Source organism: Hermetia illucens, chromosome 1, assembly GCF_905115235.1.
Source record: "Hermetia illucens chromosome 1, iHerIll2.2.curated.20191125, whole genome shotgun sequence".
In the NCBI taxonomy this organism is placed as follows: domain Eukaryota; kingdom Metazoa; phylum Arthropoda; class Insecta; order Diptera; family Stratiomyidae; genus Hermetia; species Hermetia illucens.
Genome location: NC_051849.1, coordinates 44,314,684 through 44,328,124, shown reverse-complemented (window position 1 = coordinate 44,328,124; position 13,441 = coordinate 44,314,684). Strand labels below are relative to the sequence as shown.

At 43.0% G+C, this 13,441-nt stretch overlaps 2 protein-coding genes across 3 annotated transcripts in view; both read right to left on the bottom strand.

Moving 5' to 3' along the window:
- The window catches only part of LOC119646269 (epidermal growth factor receptor substrate 15-like 1), a 51,823-nt gene extending 49,018 nt beyond the window's left edge, over positions 1 to 2,805 (bottom strand). The window contains exons 1-4 of one of the 2 annotated variants that reach the window (XM_038046676.1): positions 2,555 to 2,805; positions 2,208 to 2,252; positions 1,918 to 2,154; positions 1,144 to 1,850 (exon numbers count right to left, since the gene is read on the bottom strand). In XM_038046676.1, the coding sequence (XP_037902604.1) occupies positions 1,144 to 1,850; positions 1,918 to 2,154; positions 2,208 to 2,252; positions 2,555 to 2,581 (1,016 nt within the window). In that variant the 5' untranslated portion in view covers positions 2,582 to 2,805. The remainder of the gene's footprint in view (positions 1 to 1,143; positions 1,851 to 1,917; positions 2,155 to 2,207; positions 2,253 to 2,554) is intronic. The other variant, XM_038046677.1, reaches the window with a different exon arrangement.
- A 7,035-nt stretch (positions 2,806 to 9,840) lies between these two features.
- On the bottom strand, positions 9,841 to 10,772 carry LOC119659930 (glutathione S-transferase 1-like). The gene is made up of 2 exons (XM_038068270.1): positions 10,565 to 10,772; positions 9,841 to 10,500 (listed from the first exon to the last, which is right to left on the bottom strand). Exons 1-2 carry the CDS (start codon positions 10,657 to 10,659, stop codon positions 9,924 to 9,926), a joined length of 672 nt encoding a protein of 223 aa, XP_037924198.1. The 5' UTR covers positions 10,660 to 10,772; the 3' UTR covers positions 9,841 to 9,923.
- Positions 10,773 to 13,441: the final 2,669 nt, after the last annotated feature.

The window sequence follows — 13,441 nt, the reverse complement described above, 5'->3', positions numbered from 1 at the left end:
GGTAAACGACCAAAAGGCAGACCTAAACAACGGTGGCTTGATACGCTAGATGGGGATTTGAAAGCCTCGAGATTGCACCCAGATCAGGCATTCGATAGAGCCAAATGGCGAAGCCGATCACGACGAGCCGATCCCGCTTGTGAACGGGGCAAATGTTTAAGAAAAAGAAAAAAAAGACGAATGAAGGTGCTGAGGTGTGGTTGACGCGCTATATTCCACCAATTTGAAATAAATTTGAAAGTCCGTTTTTGAAACGCAGGGTGGACGGAGGTTCGTTCACTTGGGCTGGCTAAATTAGTTAAACAAATCATGTAGAATCACAAATGAAAAGACTAGTTTTTTCCAGTGAAGTGTTAATATCAAAGAACATTTTGGTGCACCAGAAAAGCGCTTCGGGAGAAAAATCCCCAGGAGAATTTTCAGCATTTATAGAAGCAAATAAGGATAACCTTAGAGGAAATGGGGACACCCCGTATGAGCGTTGGGTTGCTGGAAAATTCAAAGTTCCCTGCAAAAGACAAACTTAAATAACGGAATTCCACCTATAGAAAGAATGCAATATTGTAGTAACTCAGATGTCGGATAGCTAATTAAGTTAACGTTCGAAGTCGATTAGATGTTTTCTTTTTAAGTTGAAAATAATTACAATTTTATTTATTAAGTTCCATTGAAAAATGAAAAATAAAATAAATTCAGCGGAAATGCTGTATGAAAAATGGAAATAATTTACGCATTATCACCCTAAAACGATCACTCTCTAGAATTGGGTCAAGTTTCAGTTATGCAGATAACGTCTTGCATTCCACTTAGTAGATAGAAGAACAATTGCTTGGTTATGACGTCTATCACATTTTAACGATATCAAAAGGACGTTATTAAGCCAATCACTGAAGGAGCGGTCTAGTGCCATTAGGATATGAAACCTTTTCTCGATTGACTGCTTTCCAAAGTACGACCGGTATGGCATTGTAGTAACAAAAACACTTTGTAACAAACTCGGTTCCAATTCTCAAAGAGAATGTGCTTAATCATAATTTGAGACTTAGATAAGACTCTTTCGTTCCATAGTCCAGAGACCAACACATTTCACATCATGATATTTCAGAAGCAGCCTAAAGTTAAGAAACAATGAAATCTCCTTACCAGATATGAGCCAGACAATTCTGCGGCACGCCCGACTGAAGAAATACGTTCTTTACTTCCAATCCCGACACCAATCCATCTTTGTCTTTATCACTTTCCCGGAAAATCATTTCAAATCTCGATCGATCTGCTGGACTAACGACCCAATCGTAAGCAGCAGGTACTGGTGACGGAGCGATCGGAGCTGTACTTATGGGAACTATTGGATCAGTCGAAATAAGCGAAGGAGTTCGCGAAGCGGCCGCTGCCGTCATCACGGCCGGCAGTGGAGGAACTGGTGGAGGTGCTATATCTTTCGGAAAATTGGCCACGAAGCCGCCATCTCCGAAGCTATCATTAACTGGGGTTACACTGGTTGGAGGAGCGCCTGGTTTGGGCTTTTGCAATTCAGGAGGAAGTGATGTAGGTACGGCTCGTTTGTCCAGCGCTTGGTAGACGAGGTGCATTGCGACTGTGAATTCGTGTTTGTCCAAATTTCCGTCCTTATCTTGGTCGGCAAGATCCCAGATTTTGCCTAGCGTCTCGAGCGGTAGTTTTGAGTCCATTAGAACACCTTTGACTTTATTTCCGGCAATCATTCCGTTCACTGGCTGCAGCGACTCAAACAACTGTTCAAACTTCAGCCTATCAGCAGGTTTCATCGTCCAGTCGGTGTTCGTTGGGGGCACTGATTGTATGCTTTGCGGCATTATTTTCGGGATTTCCCCCTGCGGTTGAGAAAAATCGATACGGTGAAAATCGATTGACTAACAAGTGGAAATTTTATGCACTTACGACTTTCGGTGGATTCGCCAATTCTGTGAGGATGTTACGCATGTTTATATCACTTCCAGCCTGGGCGAGACCAACTAGTTTCAGCGCCACGAAAAATCCCGGTTTGTCAAGGCAGCCGCGGCCCTTTGGGTCGGACAGATCCCAAATCCGACTCAGCACTACGTCACTCAATCCGGATTTTTTGAGGAATTTCGCTGCATCCATCGCCTCGATGTTGCCCAACCCTTTGGGGTCCATCTGCAAAAAAGGTTCTCAGAAATCTTCTTTATGGAATCTCAACCCAAACCCACCTGTTTATAGTAAGCTTCGTAGATTGCATTGTGCTTGCCAGAGACCTGTAACAAAGGAAAGCTTGTTAATTTATCAATCACATGGGGTGACTACTTCAAACGCTTCTTTAAATCTTAAGTGGAAAGTCTACTTTTTAGATAAATAATTTTTTTTCATCTTTTGACAGTTTAATTGATATGGGTGACACCCTCATAACGCAATTTGTTTTGCGTCGATTTGTGTGCCATTCCTAGTTTTCAGAAGATTAGCATCACAAAAAGAGGTTCTACACTTTCTCATATATTCGAAGAAAGTATTACAATCATCTGCAATTCACCAAAAAACACGAAAAATTCGAAGAAATTACCTGCGTTGGACTAGGTAGCGAAGCCATGTTTGGTTCTAAACTGTCATCGATTTTGCAGTCTGTGCGGACGGCGAGTTGGGAAAAGTCACCTCGAGGACGACCGAGCGCAACTCAATGCAATCATGAAGGCTGTTCGACCAGCTGATCAGAAAAGGCCTTTTTGTCGTTGAACATTGGAATTTTACGTTATTGGGAGCGATTTATATACGGAAAAAATCTAATGGGACGGATTCGTGCAAATTTGTGATTATAGGTCTTAATCGGTTCTCACTTGGGGACGCTAATTTTATTTTACCTTCTCAACACTTGAAATGCGTAACGAATTACATTTATCATTTAGAATTTTGGACTTAATGAACTACAACTATTATTGTATTTTTTCATCCCAAGTTGTCACAATCTCGGCAGATGCCGGATTTTACCTAATACTGGCACGAAGTACCAAGCATTTAGGCTCAGATAATCCTACCTACTTAAAAACTAAAGGGGCGCTGGTGGTAGGTTAGTTTAAGAATCCGTCGAGAACTCCCCGTAACATCGAGCACGTATGCAAAATGGTGTACTTCTGCTGGGTTTGAACCAGGCTGTGTGAGAGTCGCAGGACATCAAGGGAAGCAAGGGAGGCACCTTCTTCTCCACGTATTTCCGTTCAATGTTTTTATTATGGGGAATAGCAACATCAGCAGAGGGGACATGAATCCCTCAGTCTCAGCAAAGAACTTCTCAGCACACAGCCATCTGTTCGTCAAATGGCTGCCAAAGACAATTCACGTACTTACCGTTAATTGCCTTCGACTTCCATTCATCGATCCGCTCTTGGTTCAACTTCACCCCACTCAGAGGATTAAAAGCTCGATCCTTCAAGTTAAGTGGAGTCAGTCCACAGTCTGCCTTACAGACAGCTGCATGCAAGGGATTAGTTTGCTCTTTGCGGTAAAAGTAAGCGGGCAGCGAATCGACTTGGCGATGATGTTGTGCCTCCAGGTCAACCACGCCCCTACCTCCGATGTCACGAGGCAGGTTCATCCGCTCCACGGGAGAGTTTGAATGATGCATTCGAAATTTGGACATAGTTGTCCGTATCCGCTGCTGGACATTTTCCAGATCGGTTTTCGTCCACGGCAATATTCCGAATGCATGAGCCAGTGTAGGGATAACGTATCCATTCATTGCGCTTATCTTATTCTTCCCCGAAAGATACCATTTCAGTACCAGCTTCACACGTCGCAGGAATTCAAACAGGAGAACATCCTTCAGATCACCAACTCGAGCATGGGTTCCTTGCAGAATCCCCAGGAACTTGTAGAAGTCTGTCTCGGTTATAGCTTGGATGTGGAGGTGCCGGACATAGCATTGGTTATTATTGTTAGTTTGTTTGGGTACGGATCTTGACAATTGATATACAAAACTTGTTTTTCCCTCATTATGTAAGTGTATAATTATGTTACATACTCCGCTGATAGTATTCATCTATAGATAAGAATAAGATTATGTTATTTCTTACAGTAAGTCACCACGTTTCACAACGGTGCGCTAATTGATGTTATTTCTTTATTTTTATGAAATAAATATTTAAACCTAGATAATAAAGCAAATACCCTTCTTGGGCAGGTACAAGTCCGTTGTGAAATCTTATTGGAACAAAAGATTAGAGTGCAGATTGTCACTATTAACGTTGATGCTTTTTTTCCCAATATTATTCAGCGCTAATGCAATGGAGAAATCCATATGTAGTAGAGCCTCAATTGTTCCTGATGTTATCTATAAATTGTCTGTTAAGGTATATTTGCTTATCTGAATTTTTCGTTCTTTAAGAACATTAAGGCAGGGCAATGGAGGAGTGTAGTCGCTCGGAATTTGAGGAAAATATGAAATAAGCATTAGTTTTTAGGGTGGAGAAGGATTATGATTTTTATTTATGGTTGGTGTATGGGCAGAAAGGGGTCTGTTGTCCGAATTTTTAACCAGAGTAAGAATTCACATTACTGTGCCTTGATCGCTGCTTGGCTATCGGTGTGAATAGCTATGTCCTGCCCCCTATAGTTCCCTTGGAGATTAAAGGCACATTTGTCTATGGCGTATATTTCCGCCTGGAATATGCCACTGGGTTAAAATGCATTTTCCTTGGATCAATGACACCGGCACCCGCTCCCTCTGCTGTGAGGAATCCGTCAGTGTACCAAGTAATCAGTTGCTAGTTTAAGCCGTATGTCCCAGCCACGCTCTTCCAGTTTACCTTGTTACTCCAACGTGTTTCAAACTTCTTATCGAAGTGAAACCTCGTTGTCATGTTATCGCTTGTTATCGGTAATTCGGGATACCGTCTAGAAAGAATATCAATCTTCCTTCGGGTTAGGCAGCTCCCCGCCTCACTGATACTCTCGGCCATCCTGAATATTTCCCTCCTTGCCTGCTGTATGTGCAGATGGAGAGGGGTTAATCCCAGAAGAACCTCCAGGGATGCCGTTGGGCATGTCCCCATTGCCCCACTGATACACACGCAAGCCAGTTTTTGGAGCTTATGTAATTCCCTGGCTTGTGTGCTGAGTTCGGTTCTTTCTGCCCAGATTGTCGCTCCATAGGTAATCATTGGCCTTACTATTGCAGTATATATCCAAAGTAGTATCTTCGGGTTGCAACCCCACTTTTTTCCTGCTATGGATCTGCAAGTTATCAGAGCCCTCGTGGCTCCGACATGTGTTTCTGACATGTTTCTTTCAGAGTAATTTTTGGTCTAGCGTAAGTCCCAAATATTTGACCTGTAGTTATCTAGCATTGAGATTGGTGTTAGGTCTGCTAAGTTGCCATTACATCTTTTTTTTAGAAGAAGAATGATACAGGCTATTTTCCAAGGATTTGTTTAAATAATTATTGAGAATTGGAAACTTGGGTTCTTAGCAAGAAAAATTGCGAACTCTTGGCCGCGTTCGAGAGAAGAATCCTCCGAAGAATTGTTGGCCCCTTACATGAGGATGGACGATTCCGTAGCCTACATAACGACGAAATCTATGTACGATATCATTACCGTCTGGTTGTGGATAAAATCCGGCTCAATAGGTTACAGTGGGCAAGTCACTTAATCCGTATGGATGAGGATGATCCAGCCCAGAAAGTCTATAAGGGCAATATCTATGGTAGAAAAAGAAGACAAGGCAGACCATGCCTAAGATGGAGCGGTGGCGTAGGTCAGGACGCCAGACAGCTTTCAGGGATATCGAATTGGTGGACCTCGGTGCAAAACCAGGATGTCTGGAGTTCCTTATTAAGGCAGGCCTAGACCGGATACCGGTTGTTGCGCCGTTAATGATGATGAGTGTTATATACCTCATTGCAAAGTATTTGATCTGTTGATAATCTGTTTTGGTAAAGGTTGGCAAAAAATGTTAAACATCCGGCGGCCTTTTTCTCGTCGGTTATCATAACGATGGAATACGCGTTTGTGATGTTGTAACCAGGTGGTTCTTGTTCTAACAAGAAATAGTGTCGGCGACAAAGGAGGACCCAGTACACTAGAAAGGGCAGAACGGAAATTGTCTCAATTAACTGTTTTGTAATTGCGAACTGCCTGAGTACGAAGGGGAGTTGTTAAGAGTCCAGCCAACTCTAATGTCATGCACAAAGCAAAGTGATCAGAATGTGTCGAAATCGTCATACAGTTTGTAATAATATCCTGTACGACTTCAGAGATGATGAATGCATCTATGAAGGAGGCGCCCCTCGGGAAAGGAGAGACCCCAGCATTTACGATCCCAGGATGAAGATGTATATTGTTTTGCAATCATCTGTAGACGTGACTATTGGTTACTCTGTCTCTCCCAGCTGGGTGACGGGCATTTGTGTCACCGCCCAGAATTATAGCGTTATGGTTGGAGGATTCGCGCCATATGATATTCAGAGCTTGGGTGGCCCATCGACCATTGCCTACGAGGAGGTAGATTGTTCCTATCAACATATTAGCCCTGCGATTGGCTGCCAGTGTTAATATACCACTGGCTTGGAACTTGGATAGAGTACTCCTCTTTTTCTTACGGAACTGCGCTTTTTCACTCACGAAAACTTACTGGTAGCGGTGTTGAATTGGTGCTAACGACTACCGCAAGGTGTGCTCTCTTGACCAAGAAGGATTATATGCAGTTCAAGATAGACTTCCTAAAGGTAACATTAGCATGGGGATGAGTGATTTGAATGATGCAGAGCTTGCAGTTGATCGTAGGCCTTCCAATGGTCCTGTGAAAGACGTTAACGGTGGGCGTCTCCACGATTGTAAAACGTACAACATACTGTGAAGTTTCACCTCTTGTTGAAGATATAACAAGCCACCGTAACATGCGGATTCGGATTGTACTTCCAAACAGAAGAAAACTTATCTTTGCAATCAATGCACTCAAACGGAGTAGAGCCGAAGCCTGAACGAACTCCCCGCGGAATTGTTCCTTGCAGCTTCTGCTCTTTATGCAGAGGGTTTACTTCCACTCATTCGTCAATAATGGTAATTTAAGGTCTTTCCCCGTGATTGTAAAAAGAGAATGATCTTTAAGAATCCGGAAAACCGGTATCCGGTATCCGCCCTTAGTTCGACAATTAGAGCGGTATATGTGTGCTCCTGTGTTTGCAAAGCTAATAGCTAAAATTATCCTAGAACGAAACAAAGTCTTGAAAGCTTGGTTGAGGGAAAATAGCCTGGTTTTCATTTTGGGTCCCTTTGAACTGGCCACATCAACATCTTTTGGAACATTTTGAATCAATGTACGGAGTTCTCGTTTTCGCTTTACCTGCTCTTCGTCGATTTTGAGAAAATTTTCGACAGAGCGAAAAAGAAGCGTTGCTGGAACGCTCTATGCAGGAGGTGCACACGTAGAAACTAAAAGCTCTTCTCAGAGCCACGTATGTTTGCGCCAAATATAATGTGCTGTAAGGTACTGGTAGACGTGTTGATAAAAAGCGCAAATAGCAGTAGATAGGTCACACTATTGCTGGCTACGCTATGCAGTGGTATATACTAGCCCAGAGTGGCCGATGAGAATATCGCGCTAGAAATACATGCTGCAGAACAGTAGATGAGAAGTATAAGGTCCCGAGGAGGACCTGGAGGCCAGCGAACGGAGGATATTCGCAACTATATATAACGAATACAATTTGAATTATTGGAATATGTTTGGACCAACAGAAAAACTACAATATCTGTCAATGATCATCGCAGCGAGAAAGGTCAAGCTAGGCAGCAACGGTAATGTGAGGAACAGGATTTGCAGTATTATTATTAACGCAAACCTATCGGTGCCTATTCCAACCGCGACGATTGGGAGTGACATCTTCAAGATCTGCTGCAGGGATAAAAATTGGCTGCCTTACAAGGATTGTCTGGAGAAGTATAAGTCGATTAACAAGATTGTCAGGATGCCATGCAGGCTGGTATCCGAATTCCACCTTCCGTGGCTAAATGGGCAAAGAATTGCATTTTCCCCCAATGTCAAACATTTGGGTGTGATCATGGATATTTGAGTTAAAATGGAAACTAAAAATTGTAACCCTCAGGGATGTGTGCAGCTGCTTATGCCTACAAGAGGACTTTTGTAAAGAAGTGCCGAGGTTGATTTTCTGCTGCTAGACTTTGCGTTATTGTAAGATTCTAGATGAAGTACCGTAGGAATTCTGGGCCTCCAGGCGACATCCTCTAAGCTGGTAGGTCAGTATGGAGAAGCGTTGAACAGACGCTCAAAGCCACCTTCCTTTGGGCTCCCGGTCATAGGAACATAAAGGGGAATGAGCGAACCGACGGGCTGACCAAGTGGGCTTTGTTCTTGATAGTCCCTCGGTAAGCATCTTCTGGCGGTTGTGAAGGGTGGAATCTACTTGCACTACTTAACGGCAGTTGACTAAGTCTTACCTCCTACGGGGAGTCGAGGAGGATGTGACCTTCCTATAACAAGTCCCGATAGCGGATTACACGTGACACTGTCGTATAGGGGATCATGCTTTCTTTAAGATTTAGGGCTCACACAATTCTTTGGAGACCTCAGAGAGATCTCTAGTTGTAGGGTGGGGAAGCTGCTATCCTTCGTAAACACTACGGGCTCGATTTGAATATCTAAACCGGCTGGAATTTACTTTCCTTGCCATTGCCACAATAGTCATGGCCTTAGGAGTTTGTGGCATCACACAAGGCTAATTGCTTCACTCCCTGACAACTGGATTATTGGCTTTCCGAGTATGAGATTTCGAGTCCACTAATCTTCGTTTGATATGTCAGCGGCTATAATCGAGAGAAATATTTTTTACACTCCCTTTTTCCATGTGTCCCTCATTTAAGTTTAAAACTATCCCATTCACTGAATGGGTGGGAATACCTAGATTTCTACCTTCCTCAATAACCCGATTGAAAAATTCACTCAACCGCAATGTTGAGTTTCGGCTTTCCAGAGTTCAGACGCAAGGCCGTCAGGTCCTGTTGCTTTCCCCGATTTCATTAGTTTTATTATTTTATTGACTTCAGTTTGGAGCGCTTGGATACCAAAGATCGCTTTGCTTCCGGATTAGCATTCTTATAAATTTGTCAATTGGTCAGTGCTTTATCGTCGAGAAACCATTCGCATCGCGTACTCCGAATCCATCTCCCCCACTTGGCACTTCTTACTCTCTGCCTGTTTCATCTACCCTTTTGGTGCGTATGCGGTGAAGAATTGAAACGTACGATCAGCTGATATAATCGCTCGACTTCGCGTAAACTCTCGACAGGAGCAGAGCTTGTCCTGTCGCTTTGACCAAGGTGAACGCCCTGACACTTCTCCGAGGCGTGATGATTTTTTGTTTTATATCGACATTGAATACGGTTTTTGGCCACCTGTTAGACGGTAAAGGTCTACATCGGTCGCCCGGGGTTGTAGAGAGAAAATACGATCCCGACATGAAAACTGTAGGGAGAATGGGTCCCGGGGTGAAAATTATATGGGTCTACGGAGAAAAAATCCCTCAGCACCGATCAATCAATTTGAGAATGGTACACACAACTACCCGTATGTCCTCAGTACTTCCCGGAATACAAGCTTTACATCTGCGTAATTGAGGAGTGCACTATAATGAGTCGCGAGTTGTAGAGTTTCTATGCTGTAGGGTCGTCAAAAAATGATTAAGGTGAGGATATTCACTTTAGATACAATTTTGGAATAGATAGTTAGAGAACCCAGTAATTTAGTATTTCAGTGTGAAGAAATCCATGTAGATGCGAGTTACCAATTGCCATGAGTATTACTTCGAATTCAAATTTTTATCGTAAAAAGGATACAGTGTTATGGTAAAGCAAATTTACTTTGTTTATTCAGTCGAGAAAATATCTGAATTTATTGTGACAACTATAAACTTGAGGTATTGGTTATGCTTTAGCTCTATTCTCAGCCAATCTGTTTCTAACCATTTGCTTGAATTCATCTGCTCCAAACTGGTTAGCGTCCTCATAGTAAGGAAGCTCAGCTAATCTCTCCATCCAAGCCGAAATCCGTGGGTATTTATTCTTCTCTGGAGCGACTGGTTCTATCAAAGAAGATATCGTAGCGATGCAGCAAAAATCAGCAATGGTCAAATGGTCACCACAAATATAAGGTTCATCTTTGAGGAGTGCTTCCGTAATCCCAAGTGGTCTGCTTGCATATTCCACCTTGTCCGCAGCTTGTTCTGGTACATCACCAAATGCAATCGGTTCATATAGGAAACGTAGACGAGCAAAAAGGAATCCTGCATCGAAGTACATTCTAGAATCAACCGTGGCTCGTTTTAGTGGATCTTTCGGATACAACGCATCATTGTTCGCATATTTATCAACTAGATAAGCACAAATCACATGACTATCAGCAATGTAGGCACCATTGTCGTTGAGCAGCGGAATATTGCGTAGAGGATTCATTTGAATGAACTCAGGGGTGGTGTGCTCCCTTTTGAACATGGAAATGGGGCTGGAAGGATATCCTACTTAGTAATACATACTTACAGCCTGAGATATTTCAATTTACAACTTACCGTAGGTCTAATTCCAAACCAATAGCCTTAGCTGTTAGCAAGACAGTCCTGGAACAAGGGCTTATAGTCGCGTAGTACAGTATCGGTTTACCCATTGTAGTTCGATAGTGAAAGCTGAAGTTTTTCCCCAATACCGCGGATTATACGCTGATTATTTCTGAAGTAGTAACTGTAGCTGTTACAGTGAACTTCCAGTAACTGAAAATGAGACCTAACTCTTGAGTTTATATACGAGTAGATTCAGCCGAAGTACAAATTACAGACATTCAAATGATATAAGTGCATGTAATGAAGTTGCACGAAAATACAGTGCTACGTGATGAGTCGTGAGAATAGAACATAAGGCAGTTTTGTATTATTAAAAATTAAAAACAGAATTTCGAATATGCAGTGGTTAACAGCGAGTCATGTGTCTTGTTTACGGTTATCATATGGATTACAAGAAAATGGTATGTAAGCAGGAGGAGTTGTTACATTTTAAACATCTCCAAATAAATTATCAGTAACAAGTCGAGGAACATGTGGGTTCCGTTTTCCACTGAGTACTCATAATTGTCCTGGGATTTTCAGGTAGCAGTTTGTCTCCCGTCTTGCCTTGCGTTGAATCTACTCTTTTGACTGACTGGCAAGCCGAAAGACAGCCCCCGTAACCCATTGGATAAATTCCAGGCAGAAGTAATTGATTGCATGCGGTCGCTCGTCTCAGTGAGTAAGTTTGATCTTACAATGCTATGCGGAGCTCCTAACCACCATACTCGTAGTTTCAAATGAGTAAAAAAAAACTAAAAATACAAAAAAAAACAAGCGGAACTACAGGCCAAAAACAAATTATTCCGTCAAGCGGAGCAACATTACTGCAGTACTCATAACTAGGAGTCGTCACTCAGAAGGAAGAAGTTGGAAAGTTAGAGAGCGGAGCCAAGTCAACATTGGCCCGCTTTTAAGGCTACAAATAAGGTCCATGATCAAAAGGGGACAGGTCTCAGCAGCGCATGCACTGAATGGTAGTTGCATTATCTGAACAAAGGCCTGGTCGGCAGAGGTCTTTAAGAAGGTTCAGTATAGATTTTCAACTTCAACTCATAAGAGGGGAATGTTGCCAGGAAGCCCAAATCACAAATCAAAAGTAAATCTCAGGCAGGTGGGGGGCGAAAGCAAGGATTAGAAACCCGGCGTTAGCTAGGCTAGGCTGGTGAGGCCTTCCAATAGCCCATTATACCTACATAATTTCCGGTGCCAATACGCACTCATGAGGAGAAGGAAATCATTGAAGAGCTTATCGTCTGGCAGATGTGTAAAAGATGGGATCCCGACGTTTACTGACTGTCTTAATTGAAGATAATATTCAGAACAAAGCGGAGGGCAAAGGCAAACTCTTCACGATCAGGGTGGATACCTGAAGGCAATCAAAACCATACCATATCAACTACAGATTCTGTAATATCCCGGTACGTGTGCACAAAGAAATCGAAGAAAGGTGCTTCAGATGACATATAGGGTGGCGGTTATGAAGGCCTAAAGAGCAGAAACCTGGAAGGAAGTGGTTTTGCCGCCTATTGTGGAGATGAGGCTAGACGATCTTGATTTGGATCCTGCAAGGCTCGAGGCAGGCAACGAGTCACAAAATAGTGTCATGTGGGAGAAGCAGGACGATGTTCCCCCATTGGAGAAGAGATCCAAGCGTTAATGCAACCAATGGCCAGCATTAAGGTAGCTTAGATAAACCTCCACCATGCAAAAACTATATCTGCAGTAATTGAAGGGCAATTTCCAAGGATGACATTGGAATAGTGCTGGCTCAATAACCTTGGGTGTGAGGGGGGCAGTTTCATGATCTGCATGCAAAAAGTATGCAGGTACTTCGCTCATAAAAAAAACAAAGAGTTTTTTTCGAAAAGCAACATTTTTAATTTATCCTATAAAACTACATAGCTAAATTAACTTAAATAAGTTACCTTAACAGCCTAGCTTAATCGAAGGTAAAAACTATGGCTTAAACTAACTTATCACTAAAGAAGAAATTGTAAAAAAAAAGAATTGTGTTCTGGAGGAAAAGTCGAAAAAAACCTCCACTTGCTAATTTTTTATAAAAGCTAGGATGTGGGTTTGGATGGGGGGCATGCGGGAGGGGTTTGGGAAAGGAAGCTAGGAGTGGTGCTGAGAATGGGTGGGTTTTGAAAACTGGGATGAGGAGTAAATGCCGTTGTAGAAGATTACTCTACCGCTGGGATCGAAAAAGAGGCTACGGGACTGGAGAAATAGGAGGATTTGAGGGAACAGATGAGTTCGTAGAAAATTCTCTTCGACGATCTCGATCTGCATGGTCTGGGAGATAAGTGGATTTGGATGAGCGGTCTTCGTTCTTGTAGATATTGGAACAGTGGCGTAGGATTCTGCGCTCTTTGCGGCGGAGTCGTTCGATTTGGTGGGAGGAAGTGTCGGATCAGAAGATGAAACCGACGACGGGACGGATAAGCTGTTTGTAGCAGAACAGCTTGACTTTCTGAGGTGTTGGGCTACTGTATTTTAGGATTGGGTAGAGGGATTTGAAGGCACCTGTTGCACGGTTCAGTGCCTTCGTGATATGTGGGAGGTGGGATAGGCGGGAATTCATTGTCACCACAAGGTAGGTGACTTCCTTAACGGTTGGGATGGTGTCGTTGTAGATCTTCAGGGATAGGGTTGATATGTCGCTCCTCATTTTCGGGGTCATCTTAACGGTACCGCAGAATACGATGGTTTCGCATTTCTGTGGGTTTAGGGACAGTTTCCAGCGGGTTAAATACCGGTAGAGCTCGTCCAAATAGGAATTCAGGCGGGCTTCACCGGCAGGGATGTTTCTGGTGGAACTGTAGAGGATGAGATCATCCGCGTATT

Excerpts from the sequence above, each read along its gene's own strand:
- LOC119659930 (XM_038068270.1), bottom strand. The coding sequence starts at position 10,659 with ATGGGTAAACCGATACTGTACTACGCGACTATAAGCCCTTGTTCCAGG. Across the intron at positions 10,501-10,564 it reads GGTTTGGAATTAGACCTACG|CCCCATTTCCATGTTCAAAA; the intron begins GTAAGTTGTAAA and ends ATATCCTTCCAG.